At 36.5% G+C, this 22,021-nt stretch overlaps 1 protein-coding gene across 6 annotated transcripts in view; it reads left to right on the forward strand.

Moving 5' to 3' along the window:
* Nucleotides 1-22,021, forward strand: part of GPHN (gephyrin) — a 570,865-nt gene that overhangs the window by 227,176 nt on the left and 321,668 nt on the right. For all 6 annotated transcript variants that reach the window (XM_064292607.1, XM_064292612.1, XM_064292608.1 and 3 more), the window contains exon 3: nt 12,258-12,315. In XM_064292607.1, the coding sequence (XP_064148677.1) occupies nt 12,258-12,315 (58 nt within the window). The remainder of the gene's footprint in view (nt 1-12,257; nt 12,316-22,021) is intronic.

The raw sequence follows: 22,021 nt of genomic DNA on the forward strand, positions 1-22,021 counted from the left end.
GAAAACTCAGATTCAATAGTAAACATGTATTTTTATTTACATTGTCAAATGATTTGTTATAAAGTACCTCGTAGGAACTGTCATTTAAATATTGACTCTACAAAGTAGTAACTTCTATAAGAATTTATTTAAGAGATAATTTGTATGTCAGACTTGAAGGTGGTGATTAATAGACTTTACTTTCTAAGTCTATCTTTATTACTAGTATGAATACATCCTACTATGATGCTGTCACCATTATGTCCATCATTGCCTCATTAAGTACGGAATTCAGATTCTACTAGTTAATAGCAGTCAATTGTGACCAAAAGTATTAATATTCTTATGAGTTGGTCCCCACTCATAGTGACCCATGTACAACAGAACAAAATGCTGACTGGTCCTGTACCATCCTCACAGTTGTCACGTGTGAGCCCGTTGTTAAGCCACTGTATCAATCAATCTCACTGAGGGTCTTCCTCTTTTTTGCTCTCCTTTACCAAGCATGATGTCCTTCTCCAGGGACTGATCCCTCCTGATATCACATCCAAAGTATGTGAGACATAGCATGCCATCCTTGCTTCTAAGGCACATTCTGGTTGTACTTCTTCCAAGACAGATTTGTTCGTTCTTTTGCCAGTCCGTGGTATATTCAATATTCTTTGCCAATGCCGTAATTGAAAGGCGTCAGTTCTTCTTCGGTCTTCCTCGTTCATTGTCCAGCTTTTGCATGCTTATGAGACGATTGAAAACACCATGGCTTGGGTCAGGTGCACCTTAGCCTTCAAGGTGACATCTTTGCTTTTTAACACTTCAAAGAGCTCTTTTGCGGCAGATTTGTCCGGTGCAATGCGTCGTTTTGTTTCTTGACTGCTGCTTCCATGGCTGTTGATTGTGAATCCAAGTAAAATGAAATCCTTGACAACTTCAAGTATAAAAATTTTATACTTTAGCGATTACACTTAAGTCATTTTGACTTGATTTTTGTACATAGTGTGCGGTGGAAGTCCAGCTTCATTCTTTTGGATTTGGATATCCAGTGATTCATGTACCATTTGTTGAAAAGACTACTCTTTCCCCATTGAATTGCTTTGGCTTCCTTTTCAAAAATCTGTTGAACTTAAATGTGAGGGCTTATTTCTGGCCTCTCAGTTCTATTGTTCTTATGTCTACCCTTTGTCAGTACCACACAGACTTTATTATTGTAGCGTTGTAATAAGTTTCAGGACCAGGAAGTGTGAGCCCTCCAACTTTACCATCAAATGTAATAGGTGGTAAAGTTACCATTTTTTGATTGTGGACAGGGAGCAGCAAAAAAGATAGGCATTACGTGGGTTGAACTAAATTTTCTTCTTGAACGGTTTCCACCCAGTCTCCTACTAAGATGCTTGTGACTCACTTGTTTCCTTTAATTATTTCTAAATTGTTTCTGGTTGTTGGACTTCTTTTTTTTTCTTCGTGTTTATATCAGGATTTTTGTTGCTTTTGCTTTAGGTGAAAGTTTACAGCTCAGGTTAGTTTTTCATTCAAAAATGTATACACATATTGTTTGTGACATTGGTTGCAATCCCCACAATGTGACAGCACTCTCTTCCTTTAACCCTGGTTTCTCTATGTCTGTTCATCCAGTTCCTGTACCTTCCTGCCTTCTCGTGTTGGTTTTGGCAGGAGTTGCCCATTTGGTCTCATATATTTGATTGAACTAAGAAGCATGTTCCTCACATGTGTTGTCGTTTGATTTATAAGCCTGTCTAATCTTTCCCTGAAAAGGGGCTTCAGGAGTGGTTTCAGTTCTGAGTTAGCAGCATGTCTGAGGCCATAGTCTCAGAAGCTCCTACAGTCTCTGTCAGACCAATAAGTCTGGTCTTTTTTCATGAGTTTGAATTTTGTTGTACATTTTTCTTCCCCTCTGTTTGGGATTCTCTCTTGTGATCCCTGTCAGAACAGTCAGAGGTGATAGCCCGACACCATCTAGTTCTTCAGGCTTCAGGCTGGCGGAGGCCCTGGTTCACGTGATCCTTTAGCCCTTCGGGCTAACATTTTCCTTGCGTCTTTGGTTTTCTTCATTCTCCTTTGCTCCGAATGGGTTGGTACTAGTAGATGTATATTAGATGCCCAGTCTTGAGCTTTTAAGACCCCAGATGCTACTCACCAAAGTAGGTTGTAGAACATTTTCTTTATGAACTGTGTTATAGCACTTGACCTAGATGTCCCCCAAAACTATGGTCCCCAGCCAGTAGTCCTGGCAGCTCAGTCCCTCAAGGTGTTTGGATGTTTCTAGGAAACTTCTATGACTTTGCCTTGATCAAGTTGTACTTACTGTCGCTATATTGTGTGTTGTCTTTTCCTTCACCAAAGTTGACACTTGTTTCTTATCTAATTAGTGACTTTTCCTCCTCTTCCCCCCTCCCCACCCTTGTAGCCATCAAAAAATGTTTTTTTATGTGTGTAAACCTTTTTTTGAGTTCTTATAATAGTGGTCTCATACAATGTTTGTCCTTTTGTGATTGACTTATTTCTCTCAACATAATGCCCTTCAGATTGATCATTGTTCTTTATCTTTGCATAGTATTCCATTGTGTGTATGTACGATACTTTGTTTATCCATTCATCTGTTGATGGGCATTTAGGTTGTTTCTTTTTGCTATCGTGAATAATGCTGCAGTGAACATGGGTATACGTATGTCTATTCTTGTGACAGCTCTTATTTCTCTAGGATATAGTCCTAGGAGTAGGATTTCTAGGTCATATGGTATTTCTATTTCTAGCTTTTTATGGAGGTGCCATATTGTTTTCCATAGTGGTTGTACCATTTTACTTTCCCTCCAGCAGTGCATAAGAGTTCCCTACAACCCCTCCAACGTTTGTTATTTTCTGTTTTTTTTTTTATTAGTGCCAGCATTGTCAGGGTGAAGATGGTACCTCATTGCTTGTTTTTTTTTTTTTTTATTAGTGCCAGCATTGTCAGGGTGAAGATGGTACCTCATTGTAGTTTTGATTTGCATTTCTCTAATGGCTAATGATCACAAGTATTTCTTCATGTGTCTATGTTAACCTCCTGAATGTTGTCTTTGGTGAAGTGTCTGTTCATATCCTTTGTCATTTTTTTAATTGGGTTATTTGTCTTTTTGTTGTTGAGGTGTTGAGGTATTTTGTAGATTTTAGAGATTAGACCCTTGATTAGATATGTCATAGCCAAAGATTTTTTCCCAGCCTCTAGGTTCTCTTTTTACTGTTTTGGTGGAGACTCTTGAGCATAAGCATTTAATTTTTAGGAGCTCTCAGTTACCTAGTTTCTCTTCTGGTGTTTGTAGATTGTTATTATGGTTTGGATTCCATTTATGCCATGTATTGGGCCCCTAGCATTGTCTCTATGCTTTCTTCCATGATCTTTATTGTTTTAGGTTTTATATTTAGGTCTTTGATCCATTTAGAGTTAGTTTTTCTGTATAGTTTGAGGTATGGATCTTGTTTCATTTTTTTACAAATGAGCATCCAGTTATGCCAGCACCAAATGTTAAAGAGACTGTCTTCACCCCATGTAACAGACTTTGGCCCTTTGCCAAGTATCAACTGCTCATACATGGATGAATTTACATCTGGGTTTTCAATTCTGTTCCATTGGTCTATGTGTCTGTTGTTGTACCAGTACCAGGCTGTTTCGACTACCATGGCTGTGTAATAGGTTCTGATATCAGGTAAGAACCCTGGTGGTGCAGTGGTTAAGAGCTATGGCTGCTAACCAAAAGGTTGGCAGCTCAAATCCGTCAGTCACTCCTTGGAAACCGTATGGGGTCGCTATGAGTCAGAATTGACTCAGTGGCAATGGGTTAACATCAGGTAGTGTGAGGCATCTCACTTTGTTCTTCTTCAATAATGCTTTACTTATCCAGGGCCTCTTCCCTTTCCATTTAAAATTGATGATTTGTTTCTCCGTCTTATTAAAGAATGTTGTTGGAATTTGGATCAAGATTGCGTTTTACCCATAGGTTGCTTTGGGTAGTATTGGCATTTTCACAGTGTTGAGTCTTCCTTTCCAAGAGCGTGTTTTTCCACTTACGTAGGTCTCTTTTGGTTTCTTGCTGTAATGTTTTGTAGTTTTCTTTGTATAGGTCCTTTACGTCCCTGGCTAGATTTATTCCTAAGTATTTTTTGTAAATGGTATTGATTTGCTGATTTTCTTTTTGAAGCTCTCTTTATTGGTGTGAAATAATCCAACTGATTTTTGTATGCTAATCTTGTATTGTGCTACTTTGCCAAAATTTTCTATTAGTTCCAGTAGCTTTTTTGTGGATTCTTTGGGATTTGCTATGTATGAAATCATGTCATCTTCAAATAGGGATAGTTTTGCCTCTTCCTTACCAATTTGGATGCACTTGATTTTTTTTTTTTTTTTTTTCCCTTGCCTTATTGCTCTAGCTAGGACTTCCAGCACAATGTCGAAAAAGAGTGATGAAAAAGGGCATCCTTGTCTGGTTCCTGTTCTTAAGAGGAATGCTTTCAGTCTCTCCAGTGAGAAAGATGTTGACTGTTGAATTGGTATAAAATTTGGTATAAATGCCCTTTATTATGTCGAGGAATTTCTCTTCTTTTCCTATTTTGCTGAGAGTTTTTATTAGGAATGGGTGTTGGACTTTGTCAAATTTAGATGATCATGTGATTCTTCTATTTATGTGGTGGATTACATTGATTTTCTAATGTTGAACCATCCCTGCTACCTGGTATGAATCCCATTTGGTCATGAAAAACTATTGTTTTGATATGATGTTGAATTCTATTGGCTAGAATTTTTTTTGAGAATTTTAGCACCCATGTTCATGAGGGATATTGGCCTGTAGTTTTATTTTTTTGTGGTGTCTTTGCCTGGCTTTGTATCAGGGTTATGCTGGCTTCATAGAATGAATTCAGGAATATTCCTTCCTTTTCTGTGCTGTGAAATAGTTTGAGTAGTATTGGTATGAGCTCTTATCTGAAAGTTTGGTAAAATTCTCTAGTGAAGCCATCCTAGCGAGAACTTTTTTGTTGGGAGTTTTTTTTTTTTTTTTTTTTTTTTTTTTGCCTCTTCAATCTCTTCTTTTGTTATGGGTGTTTTAGTTTTTCTACCTCAGTTTCTGTTAGTTTAGGTAGGTAGTGTCTTTCTGGAAATTTGTCTTCTAGGTTTTCAAAGCTGGTAGAGTATAATTTTTCATACTACTCTGTTATGATCCTTTTTATTTCATTTGGGTCTGTTGTGATATCACCTGTCTCATTTCTTATTCTTTTGTCAGTTTGACCAATGGTTTTAATTTTATTGATCTTTTCAAAGAACCAACTTTTGGTCTTGTTGATTCTTTCTATTGTTTTCTGTTCTTTATTTCATTTATTTCTGCTCTGATCTTTATTATTCTTTTCTTTTGGTGCCTGAGGGCTTTGTTTGCTGCTCTCTTTCGTATTTGTTTGAGTTATAGGATTAATGTTTTGATTTTGGCCCTTTCTTCTTTTTTGATGTGTGTGTTTATTGGTATAAATTGACCTCTAAATACTGCTTTTGCTGTGTCACCAAAGGTTTTGGTAAAATGTGTTTTCATTCTCCTTTGATTCTATGAATATTTTTTTATTCCATCCTTGATTTCTTCTGTTATCCTGTTGTTTTTAAGCAAGGTGTTGTTCAGTGCCATGTATTTGATTTTTTTCCTTGCCGTTTCTGTTATTGATTTCTACTTTTATGGCATTATGATCAGAGAAGATGGTTTATATTATTTTGATGCTTTGGCTTTCGTTGAGGCTTGCTTTTGGCCTAAAAGTGGCCTATACTGGAGAATGTTCTATGTACACTGGAAAAATATATACTTTGCCAGTGTTGGGCCAAGTGTTCTGTATATGTCTCTGAGGTCAGGTTGGTTGATTGTGGCATTTAGATCTTCTGTATCTTTATTGAGTTTCTTGATGTTCTGTCCTTCACTGATGGTGTGTTGAAGTCTCCTAGTGTTATTGTGGAACTATTTCTCTTTTCAATACTGTGAGAGTTTGTTTTATGTATTTTGGGGCCCTGTCATTAGGTGTGTATATATTTATTATGGTTAAGTCTTCCTTGTACATTGACCCTTTAATCATTATGTGATGTCCTTCCTTATCTTTTATGGTGGATTTTGTTTTAAAGTCTTTTTTATTGGAGATTAATATTTCCATTCCAGCTCTTTTTTAGGTTATTGTTTACCTGATATTTTTTTTGCATTCTTTGAATTTTAGTTTGTTTATGTCTTCATGTCTAACATCTGTCTTTTGTAGACAACATATACATGGGTCGTGTTTTTTGTTGTTGTCGTCGTTTTTCTGTAATCTCTCCTGCCCCTTTCTTTCTCTTTACTGGTGCATTTAAGCCATTTACATTCCGTGTAATTATTAATTGATATGAGGTATTGCTGTCATTTTGTTTGTTTTGGTTCTTTTTTTTTTGTGGTGTTGACGGTTTCTTTGTTCTGCTTATTTTTCTGTACTGGTTCTTTTTGTTTTTGAATTCTCTTTCCATTTCTTTTATTATTGTTGATTTTGTGTTTACTAAGTCTTTATGTTTTTCTTCTTTATTTATTTCGATTGCTGGGTTTGTTAGCTTCCTTTGTGGTTACCTTGAGATATACCTTTATTTTCCTATTTTTAAACCAGTCTCAATATCTTGATATCGCCTTGACTTCCTCTCCATATGGAAATTCTATGACTACAGTGTTTATTCTCTGTTTTTCATTTTGATGTTTTTGTCATTTATATGTTGACATTTCTGATTCCCTGTTTTTGGGTTGGTGTCTGGTTGATCTGTCCTGCATCCTAGTCTTGGATCATTGTCTGATATTATGGGTTCTCTAACCAGAGTACTCCCTATAATATTTCTTGTAATTTCATCTAGTTTTTAGATACTCGCTTAATTTCTGTTTATCTGGAAATGACCCAATTCCACGATCGTATTTGAGAGACAGTTTTGCTTTATATACAACTCTTGGCTGGCAGTTTTTTGTTTTTTTTTTGCCTTTAAGGCTCTATGTATGTCATCCAATTGCCTTCTTGCCTGTATAGTTTCTGCTCAGTAATCAGAGCTTAGTCCTATTGGTTCTCTTTTGTTTTGTTTTTCCCTAGCCACTCTCAGGGTTCTTTCTTTGTCATTGGTTTTGGTGAGTTTGATTATAATGTCTTGGTGATTTTCTTTTAGGGTCTATCCTGTATGGGGTTCATTGAGTTTCTTGGGTGGATATCTTATCTTTCATGATATTAGGAAAGTTTTCTAACAGTAAATCTTCAACATTTCTCTCTGTGTTTTCCATTACGCCCCCCTGTTCTAGCACTCCGACCACTACTAGGTTTTTCCTCTTGATAGTATCCCACATAATTCTGAGGCTTTCTTAATTTTTCTTCATTATTTTTTCTGATTTTTCCTCAAATGAATTGATGTAAAGGGATTTGTCTTCAATCTCACTAATTCTGTCTTCCATTGTCTTTATCCTGCTCCTGTGACCTTCTATTGACTTGTCTAATTCTGAAATTTTGCTGTCTTTTGTATGGTTTGTAGTAGCCTGTTTATTCTGTTGTTTTGTTCTTATATGGTTTTCCTGAATTCTTCTATCGCTTTGTCTGTGTGTTCCTTGGTTGTGTCTGTGTTTTCCCTAATCTCTTTCTTGAGCTCTTGGAGAGTGCTGTATATTAGTCTTTTGAATTCTTCAGCAGGTAGTTCCATTGCCTTATCTTCCTCCGGAAGGTGTTCTGGCTCTTTATTTTGGTCACTTGCTGGAGCCATCTTGCCCTGCTTTTTTATGTGATTTGATGTTGTCTGTTGTCTCTGAGGCATCAAGAAATTATTATATTTATTGATTGATTGTATATTTGTTTACTATGTCCTGAATTTTTGTTTTGTTTTGATATATCCACATAAGCTGGGTGTTTGTGCTTCTTCAGTTGCTAATGTGGCCACATTGAAGCTCTCACCTCCTGTCTCCAGGTTGGTAGAGCAGCAACTAGATGTGTGAGCAAGGGACTGTGTTCACTGTTCTTATGGGACTGCTGAGGGTGTAGGTGGTGTTTTTGGTGATGTGATGTGTCTGTCCTGCTGGTCACCTGGCCATGGATGAAGAGGATGTTCTCCCTGGTATTTGGATTGGTTGTTGTGTGTGCACTCCAACACTTGCTAGATGGTTGAGGTGAAGGTGCCTGGGTCATCAGTCACTGAGTGTGTGGTACAGAGACCCTCACTTACAGTCCTGGGCAGGCAGAGCTCAGTGGGGGTGTTTGAAGCAGGCACAAGTCTCTGGTTCCAGTAAGGAGCAATGCGGCGGGCAAGGCAGGGGGCTGTCAGCTGCTCCTGAGTGCCCAGTTGGAGAGTGTGTTACTGTCCACTAGATTGCACAGTGGGGGTGGGAGGAGTGCAGCTGATTTTGGGGTGCCTGATGCTGTTAGCTGGAGAGATTGGGGGTTGTCATTGACTCTCAGGGCCCCCAGTGTGGGTAGTTGAGGTCCCTTCTTAAGGAGCAGGGCGGTAGTGAATTCTGCAGGTCCGCAGCTCCTGCTTGGCTGTTGTGGGTGTAAATGGGCTTCAATTGGGAGCCCTGCCTGCCTCGTCCTAATGAAGACATGCTGTGTTGGCATGACCAGAAAGTTACTGTTGTAGGTGTTTGGAGAGGGTAAAGGACACTTCCAGTCCATGGACCCCCTGCGCCAGAGGCTGGGCAAAGGGGCTGGTACCTTGGAATGGACCGAGAGCTACCAGCTTAGGGGGCCGGGCAGTGTTGAATGCCACAGATCTACAGCTCTCATGTGGTTGCTACAGGTGAAAATGGGCTTCAGCTGGGAACCCTGCCCGCCTTGCCCTAATGAGGGCATGCTGTGCCAGCTCAGTCAGCAAGGTACTGGTGCAGGTGATTGGAGGGTGTGAAAGCACTGGAAGTCCATGGACTCCCTGCGACGTGGGCCAGGCTCCTCAGAACAGGCCAAGAAAAAAAAAAAAAAATTTTTATGGGGCAGAGCAGTGTCAAATGCCACAGAGCTGAAGCTCCCACTTGGCTGCTGCCAGTGAAAATGGGTTTCAGCTGGGAACCCTGCCTGCCTTATACCAATGTGGACGTGCTGTGCCAGCTCACCCATAAGGCACTAGTGCAGATGATCAGAGGGGGTGGAGGGTGTTGCAAGCTCGTGGATCCCCTGCACCAGTGGCCGGGTGAAGGGGCAGGCATCTCAGGACTGATGCCTTGAGTTCCCGGCTTAAGGGATGTAGTGTTGTTAAATGCTGCCAGACTGGTGTCAGAGCAGGGTGGTGGATGGATGAAGAGGAGGAAGTGCTCCTCAGCATGTGGCATTGTGGGGAGGGTGCTTGTGGTGCACATGGTGGGTTGGGTGTGTGCATTTAACTTTTGCAGGTGTGGTGTCACTCCTGTTTGACTCTGGAGTTGCATGCAAAGTTGCTCCTGCTTAGCTGCACCAGATGGGGTGTGTTTTGGCTTAAGATGCTGCTGCTTGTCTCAATATGTCTGTGCCATGCAGGTTCGGCTAGCAGGACACTAGTGATCTGGCAATCCATAATTCTCCATTCCTGCTGTTTTTGAATTGTTTCTCCTTGCACCTGTCACTCAGTCTGATTCTTCAGCTTTGTCTTTGATGCTTAGGGTTCCTAGATTCTCATATATATCCAGCTGACTTATTTTGGGGGGCCTTTTTTTTTGTTGTTGTAAGAGGCATGGCATAAGGCATCTGACTATTCCACCATCTTGACCCCCACTTTCTGTTTATATCAGTTTTAATCTCCAGTTTCATTTCTGTGTTTAGTATAATATAGTCCCTCCAGGTTTCCTGTTTTAGCCACTTGATCATCTAGTCATTCTATTACTTTGTCAACATAGTATTCTTATGCAAATATGTATATGTCATTTATTTAAAAAACAAAACAAACCAGTTACCGTTGAGACAATTCCAACTCATAGCAACACTATAGGACAGAGTAGAACTGCCCCACAGAGTTTCTAAGGAGCAGATGGTGGATTGAACTAACTTTTTGATTAGCAGCCGAGTTCTTAACCACTGCACCACCAGGGCTCCATGTATGTTGTATATTCCGTTTTAGTCTAAGTGGGAATATGTTAAACCATTTATACTTAACCTGCCTTTTTAACAGTGGAACCATTAGTCATTGATTTGAAATTGAGTAAAAGTACTAATCTGAAACATACCCTTCCATACCCTCCTAGGATTGGATTCCAGGAAAGGTAGTATTTTGAGTGTTGCTATTCAAGAGAAAAATGAGTTGTTTGTTGAAGAAGGATTGAAGTGTATCATAGCAACCTTATTTTTATTTTTATTCCAGAAGTTGACCATTGGTATCTTTCAATCATTATTTTACTAACAAATCATTGTCTTACTAACAAGTTCTGTTATGGTATGCTATTTATGTAGCAGGTGTAGACTGCTTTTGTGAAAAACCACTCTATTGTACAGTGATAGGCACTTTTTTTCTTTTTAAAGTAAATTTTCTCAATTTTTTAAAAAATAATTTGAAACCTTCAGGTTCTAGTGAGCTCTGTTATAAAACTTAGTGTTGTTGTTGTTGTTAGGTGCCGTCGAGCCAGTTCTGACTGATAGTGACCCTATGCACAACAGAACGAAACACTGCCTGGTCCTGCGCCATCCTTACACTAAAACTTAGTGTATTATACTATTAATGCTTATTTACTCATCTGCTTACCTATATGACTTTTCTTTGCATCCACATGACCTGGTCAGTATGGGTTACAGTTTGTACTCAGTGAATAAAATGATGAACTCACTATTTTCAGAGCTATGAAGTTTTCATTGTTTTTTTTTTTTCTCTAATGTCTTCATTTATAACCCAGCAATCTCAACTTCTAACTAAATAACTTTAATAACTGTCAATAAAAATTTTAAAATGCCTATTTTAAACCTCCCCCAGAAAGTTATGTCATTTATCACTTTAGTAACCTCTAGTGCTATTCTTTTACTGCTTATCTTAGTATGGTCTTATTTTCTACGTCTCTGGTATATCTTACAGAATATTAATTAAAATTTCATTGCTGTTTTTACCATTCAAGCACAGCACTTTAAGTCCATGGAAACAATTTTGAAATCAAATCAGAACAGTAGTTTCATTAGCAAGAATAAATGGATATAAATATCAAAGAGCTTAAATCAAAATCTTTTAGTTGGATTGTGTGTGTTTTTTTAAATAAAAACCAGAATGTCATTTATTAATTTATATTTGGGAGAGGACATGTTCTAAAGTATTCAGAATACTTACGTGCTCCATTTATGATACTCCTTTTTCTGATACTGAGGTACTTATAAATTTGAAAGTAACCAGAAGATTCCTTTGTAAGCACTGAGTTAGAGCAAAGGCAAGTGGATAATCTTGGCACTTAAGAGCCTAATAGAAATATGATAGGAGCCACAAATACAAGTCATATATATAATATTAAATTTTCTAGTAGCCATATTTTTAAAAAGTAAAAGCAGGTAAAACTATCTTTAATAATGTCTTAATATATTCAGAATGTTGTTTTAAAATATAATTAATATAAAACATTGTTCTTTTTTATTCCTTTCTGTATAGTCCAAATCTGGTATGTTTTTTGCACTTATATAGATCTTAATCAGCTGCTTCACTTATTAACTCCTTTACTTACTTGGGAAAAAATTGCTGAACCAATTTCCCCATTTATGCAGTGGAGAGAGTTTGAGAATTAAATAATATATGTGACGTGCTTGGTACACGGTAAGTTCTATGTAAATCTTAGCTGTTTTTTCAAAATGGTGAATATAACGTGTAGTGACATCACCGTCACATAGGAAAGAACTGATTTTAAGGATCAAATTGTTTGTAACCCCCAAATTTAGCTTATAAGCCCCGAACACTCATTGCTTTCCCTTAGGCAGAACTGGATGCATATTATCTCTCTGACTCCCTGTTTAAATTATTTTTTAAAAGAAGCAAACACTATGACTGCAATTGGTTCCTGATACATGTTAGTTGTGACAGAATTCAGCAGATAAAGTCCCAATTTTAGCATCATTAAAACCATCAATTAGAGAAATTTATAGTTAAAAATCTAACTTAATGTTTCTCTTTCAGTAGTCATTCATTATTTAACTAATATATGGAAAACTTAAGCACAAAATGGTTGTTTTTCTTCCATGGTTATTGGAGCAGGCATTGAACAATTATCTGTGGCAGTCTTACGCTAATGGCAGAAATCTTCCATATTTTTTAATACACTATTACCAGTTTTGAGACTATTTTCTTCTCCTAATTTCAGGTTGGGTGGGACTATATCAGCATACAAGATAGTACCAGACGAAATAGAAGAAATCAAGGTATAGTATGACATTTTTCACCTCTACAAAGACTTATTGGCAGGGATGGAGGTGGGGGAAGAATTGCTTTTTCTTTATACAATTGACTTTTTAGATATGTTAGGGCATCATTTAATCCCCAATTAGCCTATTTGAATTTTTTTTTATACTGAATCAGATAATCACCCTCGAATTTTATCTCCCATTAGTAATGTGTATCTGAAAGAAATATTAGGAGAATCAAAAACAGAACCCTTCCCATGGATCTCACTGAGAATCTACTTGAGAAAGCACTATGTATCAGCATTAGTGTGCATTATAGATTATAATTACTTCTCTCTTTATTCCTTCAACAATTATAAATAATATAAGCCTTCTAGTAAATCTTTCCTGGTTCCTTTGAAACACGATATGCCAATTTAAATTAAAAGTTTATGATACAGTAAGTGAGAAATTGACCTTACGTTTTGAAAGTTAGAACATGACTCCATTCTTCTGTCTCTAACATTTTACTGAGTCCTATGAAATATTAATCTTCCATGTTAACTTTGTCCAAAGCAGTTTACAATCTAATGAGAACTAAACTTGCCATTTTTCCATAAACAAATTTAACAGTTTGATTGCAGTAGTCAAGGATAAACCATACTTTTAAAATGACATGTTAAGATCTCAAGAACTTATTAATCTTGATTTGATTTAAACTTTTAAATATCAAGTTCAATGAATGCAAAGTTCAGTATATAGTTCTTTAATTTTCTTGAATTATTTTTTAATCAGTTAAGCCTATTGATCCTTAATATGTGAGATACTATTTGTTGCAATATGTCAGATGTTTTAATGTGTAGTCAACATCAAGGATTAGTACCATAATTATATTCTAGCATCAGAATTAAAAATGGAGTGTCAGGAGATATTTTGACTTGATATAAACTCATAAAATATTTTGACTGGAAGAAACCTTAGGTGTAATTAATTTTCAGATGAAGAAATAGAAATGAATAAAGGTGAAGTTGCTGAAATTAATTGTTTGAGGTTCAGTAATTACTTGTCTAAAATATAATCAAGTGTGGTTAAATTGTCAAAATAACGTAAGTATATTACTTCTTGAAGTACATTTTATAGTGACTCAGAAAAGTAGTTTGGATTCTAGAAACTTTAAGCAATCAATAAATGTATATGTGAATAATTAGGCAGCATTTATATAAAGGATATAAAATTTAAATCTGTCTTGCTCTGTCTTATAATACAATTATAATACAATGTATTAAGTGATATTCTGTGGAAATACATAGAAAAGGCACCTGGCCATTTGAAATAGGTAATCAGTAAAGTCTTTCCAAAAGGAAAACTCATAAAGTTGGAGTTCTATGCAGAGACAGATTTGCGTATGAAAGAGTAAATATGAGATAATATTGCCCTAGATCATTGGTAGACCATAGGGTATAAACCAAAACCAAACCAAACCCATTGCCAATGAGTCAATTCCAACTCATAGCGACCCTGTGGGAAAGAGCAGAACTGCCCCACAGGATTTCCAAGGCTGTAAATCTTTACTCTTCTGTAGAGCAGCTGGTGGGTTCGTACCACCAACCTTTCGATTAGCAACCGAGCACTTAACCACTGTACCACCAGGGTTCCTTAAAAAGACTGCTGATATATAGGGGTGACAATGGGCATTTAGGCCATGTTAAGGAGTTTGGATTTTATCCTGAAAGCTATGGGATGCCATTATGTGATTTTTAAGACAGAAGATAACATAATCGATTTACTATATTTTTTAAGCTTTTCTATGATTAGTGAGAAAAATGGATTCAGTGGGGAAGAGGAGATTCCAACTAGAAGAAAGGAGACCAGACTGTTAGGTGTGAAATGATTAAGACCTGAACTAAAGCAGTGGCAGTGAGGCCAAAGTAAAAGTCGACTCAGAAATATTACCGAAGAAGCTACAATCAACAATACTTGATAATTGATTCAGGTTTTTGGTGGGGAAACTGAGTAGATGGTGCTACTGTTCACTTGAAGAGGACATATATTTGAGAAGGAATGTGTTTAAGAGGAAAGAGGAAACGTTTTGAACTTTTCGAATTTGAGATCCCTCTCAGATAACCAAATGTACGAAAAGTCATTAGATTAATGGGCCTGGAAACTAGAAGAGAGGTTTGATTTAGTGGTTGGTATTGGGATTTGTCATCATACAAGAATTAGTAGAGGCTATAAATGGAATCTCCTAGAAAAGCTGTATGAAGTAATAATTACAGGGAACCGAGAATGTAGCCCGGGGGAAGGTCTGTCCTAGAACCAGATGATTAACAAATTTTTTAGTTGTTTAATTAGCAGAAAAAAGAAAAAAAAATTTTTTTTTTTAAATTAGCAGAAGCTTCAGTTATTATTATTTGTTTTTTGAAATTCTGTAGCTAATACTGGTATTATTTCCAAAACAGCTTTAGAGAGCTTAAGACCTGAGGCCTAAAAAAATGTATAACTGATTCTTGGTTTCAAAAGTATTGGAAGAAAAACTGCTATAAAACATTTCAATATTTGATGGCACCATTAGCACTTTCAGTTGAAATGAGATGTAAACTTTTTGTTTTGCTCAGGGAAATGTGAAATCTGGATGTAATGTTCATTTTAGTTGGGTAATCTCTGGGAATATTAAACTACCTAAATAGTACAATTGAGTTTAAATTTGAATTTTACTGCCTTTTTCTTGTTGTTTTTATTAGTTGCCATCGAGTTGATTCTGACTTACAGTGACCCAACGTGTGTCAGTAGAATTGTGCCACATAGGGTTTTCAAGGCTGTGACCTTTCAGAAGCAGATTGCCAGGCTTATCTTCTGAAGCCTCTCTGGGTGGGATCGAACTGCCAACTTTTGGCTAATAATTAATAAACATGCATGTGTATTTTTATTTTTAGAAATATGTGATTAATCAAAGATAATTCAATTTTTGTCAAATGTAGTACCTTTCATGATGTTTCTAGCACCGAAAATCATTATTTAGTTTATATGCAGCTTAAGTTAAGCATGCATTTATTGATTACAATATTTCTCACCTCAAAATAGTGAATGCATGCTTCGACCAAAGGCTGTAAGGGACAAAAAGCAAATACATTCTTGGCTCAGTCACAACCCTCTTTTCCAACCTTGGTGTAACCAATATCCTGCATTTTTATCATTTTCAATTCTTTGCTTTTCTTTAGTTCTACCTGCTGTGTGTACATCCCTAAATATTATAATTAATTTGTGCTTCTTTTTGAACTTTATATGAATTAAATTATATTGTATGCAGTCTTTTGGATCTTGCTTCTTTTGTTCAGTACTTTTTGTGGGATTCTTCCATGCTACTGCCCGTACCTAAAAAAAAAAAACCCACTGCCGTCGAGTTTGGCTTATTTCCATTTTAGGCTTTCATGAAAAAATGATGCCATAAGCATTCTTTTAAAAGCATTCTGGTACACATGTATGAATTTCTCTGAGGCATATACTGACGAATAGAATTCCTGGGTTTTAAGCAGTGTGTATTTTCAACTTTTTGAGATGTCAAACTGTTTTCCAAAGTAGTTATGCCAATTTACACTACCATCTTGGGTCTGTCTTTAAATTTAAATATTTAAGTGTTCTTTAATCTATCTGCAATTTATATTGATACAAATTTATTTTTACTTATATATGGAATGACTTAACTGACGTATTTTCTTAGTCCATTTTATTGAAAAACTCATCTTTAGCCTACTGATTTGAATTACCTTTTTTGTCATATAATAAATTTTTATATGCCTAGACACACAAATCCATCTTTTTCTCAATTTTTGTTCCATTGGTATCCTTATTTCTTTTCCAGGACCATACTCTTTTGATTATACTGCTTTTTTAGCATGTTAGGGAAGATCCTGTGTTATTTTTTATTCTGTTGGCTTATATATTAATTGCTCCAGAGAATATTTACAATCACTTTATCAAATTTCAAAGTCCCCTACTGAGGAGATTTCCATTTCCAACCAAGAGGGAATAATCTTTTCTAGAGATTGATCTTTCTGATGACATGTTCAAAGAAAGCAAGATGAAGTCTTGCATCCTCATGTCTAAGGAGCATTCTGGCTATACTTCATCCAAGACTAATTTGTTTGTTCGGTATATTCAATATATTTTGCCAGCATCACAATTTGAATATGTCAATTCTTCTTTCTTTTTTCATTTTCTAGCTTTCACATGTATATAAGGTGATTGAAAATACCACGAAACCTGAATAAGGACAGTATTTTTAAGAAATGCAAGTTCGATAAAGTCAAGGGGTTGTTAAGAATAATTATAGGTGATGAGGCTGGAAAGTTAGGTTGGAATCATATTGTAAATGAGTTGTGGATCTTAGAGGAGAAGTTTCTAAAGATTTTGAAGCAAGGAGAGACATTTTCAGATTTATTTCAGTGCATTTATTATTCCTATCAAAATGGATTGGAAGGCAGCCTAGAGACAAACCACTTAAGAAGCTTTATATTAATATAGATGAACAGCGATAAAGACAAGGCTTTTGTCAGTGGCAATGAAAATAAAAAGCATGAGAGGTACATCACAATGGTTAATAATAAGGCTTTGCCCTTAATAGGATTGTCACCTTGTGTATAATCTTAACTAATCTGAGTCTTCCTAAAACTATAGATAACACCTATTTTATGTTGTTATGAGTATTAAATGTTTGTAAAATACTTAGCACAGTATATGGTACATAATAAGCATGTAGTAAATGACAACTATGTGATATGATCCAAGTTGACTTCAGAAATGAGGAATAGAAATAAAAACTAACTTTCAGATTTTTAACCTAGAGAACTTCATGAAGGATGGTGCCGGGCCCTGAGCTAAGGAATTCAAAAGAAGAAGCATATTTGCGGAGAATAATGAATGTTGGATGGTTTTTAGTGCATGCACATAAGAGCAAACACCTGGAAATTAATTTACTCCCTCAACCAAATAGTTTAGTGCTTTTTTTTTCTTTCTGTCTCTCTACTCTGGGACTATTCACTTAATTGAGAACCCCTTCCTGTGTTATCTTGCCTCCAAAATAAGAGTATCCCAGAGGATTGATGGAAGAAACATCAAATACCTACAGGTTTCTCCTCTAAGGTGTTTTTGATCATCTAGTCTCTTTTTTCTAACCAGAACATAGCATTACCATTGTATAATGTAGAATGGGTAATTTTCCTCTCAGCATTGGAACATTCTGATCTGGTAAAGTGAACAATTCTTGGCTCTCTTTGAAAAGATAGTTTAGGCCTACCTGTCTTTCTGCTATTTTTTGCTGCCTATTTTTAAAAAAAAAAAAAAAAATAGATAGATCAGTGTTCTATTGTTTCACTTACTAATTATTGCATAAGATCTTTACACAGAAGACTTGGCTAGAATTCCATTAGATGACTATACTTTCTTTAACCTTACAAAAATGAACTTTCTCTGCTATTCTTTACTAATAGACATATAAAGTATATTGTGACATTTTAAAATATTTTTTGAACCATGTATTCTAATGGAAAACTAAACCACAGTGATAGTTATTGTTAAAGGTATTTGAAAATCAAATCTTTTATATTCTGCAGAGGGCCAAATACCAGTGAATGAAATAAAACTGTTTCCAAATGTTTCTGTTAAGGAGATTTTTCAGTAGAATTAAGTTAATTACATAATATTCATGCCCAATTATTTTCTAGCTATATTTAGCCTCGCACAAAATGTTCAAAGGAAAATCCTATCATAGATGAAATTTTGTCAGAGATACATCATTGACGTCTCAGACAAAGAAATATTTCAGAACAACTTCTTTTCCCAACTGGCTACCTCCATATGAAGATGTATTCTCACACGCATTTTGGTATATATGGAAGGCAGTAATAAATAATATGGATTGACTAAATATCTTTGCTGCCTTGATAGTTTTATAATGTGTGTAGAGGCACTTATTTTTGGAGTGCCTTTTAAGTACCCAGCATCACAGTATATGCTTTTCAGATGTTCTTGTTTGCTTTAATCCACCTGACAGTGACTCACGTTTCAAGAAGTACAAACCCAAAGTTCATAAACCCAGAGCTGGGAAGTCTCTTTGTCCTCGTATCTGTCTAGTCGTCACACCCATCCTGGTCCATGATTTCTTCTGCCTCACTGCCTGACAGTTAAAGGTAGACAGAGTTTTTTTATAAATGTTAAAAACTAAAAGCAGCCTAATATCTACCATATAATTTTTAAATTAAAATATACAAAATATTATATAGACTTTAAAATTATCACAGTGAGTTGATATGGAGTGATCATTCTTGACATATTTCTGAATTTAAAAAGCAAGTTAAAAACACTCCTGTGTGTCTATTTGTATGTGTGTGTATTTATGTATTAAAATTTGTCTGGAGGAATGCTTACCAAAAGTTTAAAATGAGTTATCTCTGATAAAATTTTCATGATTTTTAAATTAAATGTCTTCATACTTTTTTATGTTGATTGAATTTTTTTTCACTTTTTAATAAGCACGTATTTTTAGAATCATAAAATTTACTAAAAATATTCTAATTTTGGACCAAAAACTAAATAAAATGTGGAACAAAAAGTAACAGATTAAAATACAAAAATTTTATTTTTCACCAGCAGTTATTTCTAGAACCTAGTTTACAGTTGTATAATAGGAAATACATGTAATTAAACCTTTTTCATATAGTCACTGACTTTTTTACATATTGCCTATTCTTCAACAGTGAGTAGAACGGTTGTCAAATTCCAGACTCATAGAGGCAATTCTAAATTTTATTGATAAGTAAAATAAAATACATTTTTAAAATGGTTTGAGGGTAAGTTCCATTCCAGTATAGGTCAGTATCACCTATTAGGCCAACACTTTCACAGGTAACTATAAATGCTGGACCATACAAAGAAATGAAAACATTAAGTATTTAAAAGCACTGGCAAGTAACCCAAAACAGGCAGACTGAGAGGATGACATTTGGAAGAAAGGAATGACACTGACTATCTCATTTTTACAACTTTTAACCTGAGAGTAGACCCCATTTGGGCCTGCCTGGCAACTAAAACCTTCAGGGTTACTGACTGGAAGAACAGAGTTTGGAGCAACCACAGCTACTTTAAAGTAAGGGAAGAAATCCCAAAAAGGAGAGAGCTAGAGAAGGGAACTTCAAATTCTGTAAACTATACAAATCTCTGGCTGACACTTGAACCACGCATGTGCCAGGTAGACTATAAGAAGTCCAGCTAAAACTAAAGAAATTGAACTGAAATTTGAGTTGCCATCTGCTGCAGGGCCGAGTTTACATGTAGTTTTACTTACATGGAGTGAATTCAATGATCGTTTTTGATCATGTCCCTGAGAAAGTGATTTATTCTGGTTAATCAGTGAGTTACTCTAATTTGATATCCTTTGTAAAATGGTTACAAGGAAACCGTATACAGTGGGATCGTATGGACTTAAAGCTTCTAATTTTTCACAGTAATTTCTCATTTTAAAATTACAAAGACACTCGTGTCTGCTGGAGCCATGTGAACATTTTAGGTGGCAGGAATCAGTCTCTCAGGGACTTGTTATCTAAATACCCCTTGCTGTTATGCAAGATTCTAGGCTTCCAAAAAGAAAGGTTGAGTCCTCTGGAATTTTCCTTAGCTGACACCACAAAACAGTTCCTAGTCACTCTTTTATTTATTCCCTAAGCTAGTGTACTACTACAGCTGGTGGATCAGTAGTTCTTGATGACCCTGAACGTGAGGCAGCTGCTGCCATTGCATGTCCCACTGCTCCAGCTGTGCTGCAGCCTGTGCCCAGGTGAGGATGGGGTTCCCTGGGGTCATGGTTGAAGGGGGCCTAGGGAGATTGGCTCTGCCCCTACCCAGGGGAAGCACCACCACTTGGAAATGGTGTGGGGAGGAGAAGATAAGAAGGGAAATAAGAAAAAGTGAGGCAGACACACTGTTGCATCCTTTCTCAGGGAAAGCTGAGAAAAGAGGGGCTGTATAAGGATTTTTTTTTTATAACGTAAGAACATGTTTATAGGAATCTCATGTAATAGCAGCTTTAAAACAGATTTAATTATCACTCAATTACAAAAAGGAAAATTCCCATTTTAGAATTTCTTTAAAAATGAATCAAGACACATTGTAGGGAATATTTTCGAGGTTCCCACTTCTCTGGGTTGTCTTTTTTTCCCAGTGGAATAGTTAAAACATGATTAATTTTTAAGAATGCTTCAGAATTTGTATTTATACATTGAGTAATTTTTTTGAGGGAGACTTCAAGTGTATTATTTCCTTAGTTATATATGTGAAAGCACTTTATGAATAATGAAGTGTGCAGCTTAATGACATTTAAGATATTAAGTACATTGTCTCATAACACTCCTTTAAAATATTAAAGTATTAGAATATTAGAAGTGTGCAAAATTCAGTATTATAATTTACCTTCATTGGTTGCCTTTCTTCACACAAGTATAAGCTCCAAAAAAGAGAGCTTATACGGAAAAATGATTTTACTTTGCATTCTATTTAGAGCCATTTTTAACTTTTAGTGCTACTGTTGCCTACCTGTGGTGAAAAGAGTTCCTTTATGTGGCCTTTTGCCTTGGTTCTTTGGAAAAAACTGTTTTAGAGTTTTTTTTCCCAAGACCTGAGGAGTTACTCTTGCCCTAGTTTTCTACCCCAGAGGGTTTGTTACATTTCCTGGGTGTCTTATGCTTAGGTTGTCTAGGGTTCTCCAGAGAAGCAAAACCAGCAAAACATGTAAACGTATAGAGAGACAGATTTATATCAAGGAAATGGCTCATGTGGTTGTAGAGGCTGGAACGTCCCAAGTCCGTGGGTCAGGATAGAGGCTTCTCCTGATTCAGGTAGCTGCTGGGGCTGGCAAACCCAAGATCGGCAGATCAGAGAGCAGGGCTCTTGTTCACTGGCTGTGAAGATCGATGAAATCCCAATATCGGCAGGCAAGACTGCAGGTGAACTACTAGCTCAAGTCCTAAGAACCAAAGGCCAGACGAACAGGAGCCAGCTGCAGGATCCAGAGCAAGCCCATGAGCCTTGCCAGAATGTCCACTTATATTCAATTCAGGTCACACGCTAAAGAAAACTCTCTTTCAACTGATTGACTGCTCATAGTAGATCCCATCATGGAGGTGATCACATTATATCAAATCTCATCATGGAAGTGATCACAACATCATACGACTGTCACACCACTGAGAATCATGGCCCAGCCAAGTTGATGCACAGCGTTAACCATCACACTGGGTGTCATGGTTTGAATTGTGTCCCCCAAAAAATATGTGTTATCAACTTGGTTAGGCCATGATTTCCAGTATTCTGTGATTGTCCTCCAATTTGTGATGGTAATTTTACGTTAAAGAGGATTTGGGTGGGATTATAACATCTTTACGAGGTCACATTCCTGATCCAGTGTAAAAGGAGTTTCCCTTGGATGTGGCCTGCACCACCTTTTATCTCTCAAAAGATGAAAGGAAAGCAGGCAGAGAGGGGGGACCTCATACCACCAAGAAACCAGTGCCGAGAGCAGAGCATGTCCTTTGGATCTGGGGTCCCCGTGCCTGAGAAGCTCCTTGACCGGGGGAGGATTGAGGAAAAGAGCCAAGAGAGACAGAGAGCCTTCCCCTGGAGCTGATGCCCTGAATTTGGACTTTTGGATTACTTCACTGTGAGGAAATAAATTTCTCTTTGTTAAAGCCATCCACTT

This window comes from Loxodonta africana, chromosome 10, assembly GCF_030014295.1.
Source record: "Loxodonta africana isolate mLoxAfr1 chromosome 10, mLoxAfr1.hap2, whole genome shotgun sequence".
NCBI classification, from domain to species: Eukaryota; Metazoa; Chordata; class Mammalia; order Proboscidea; family Elephantidae; genus Loxodonta; species Loxodonta africana.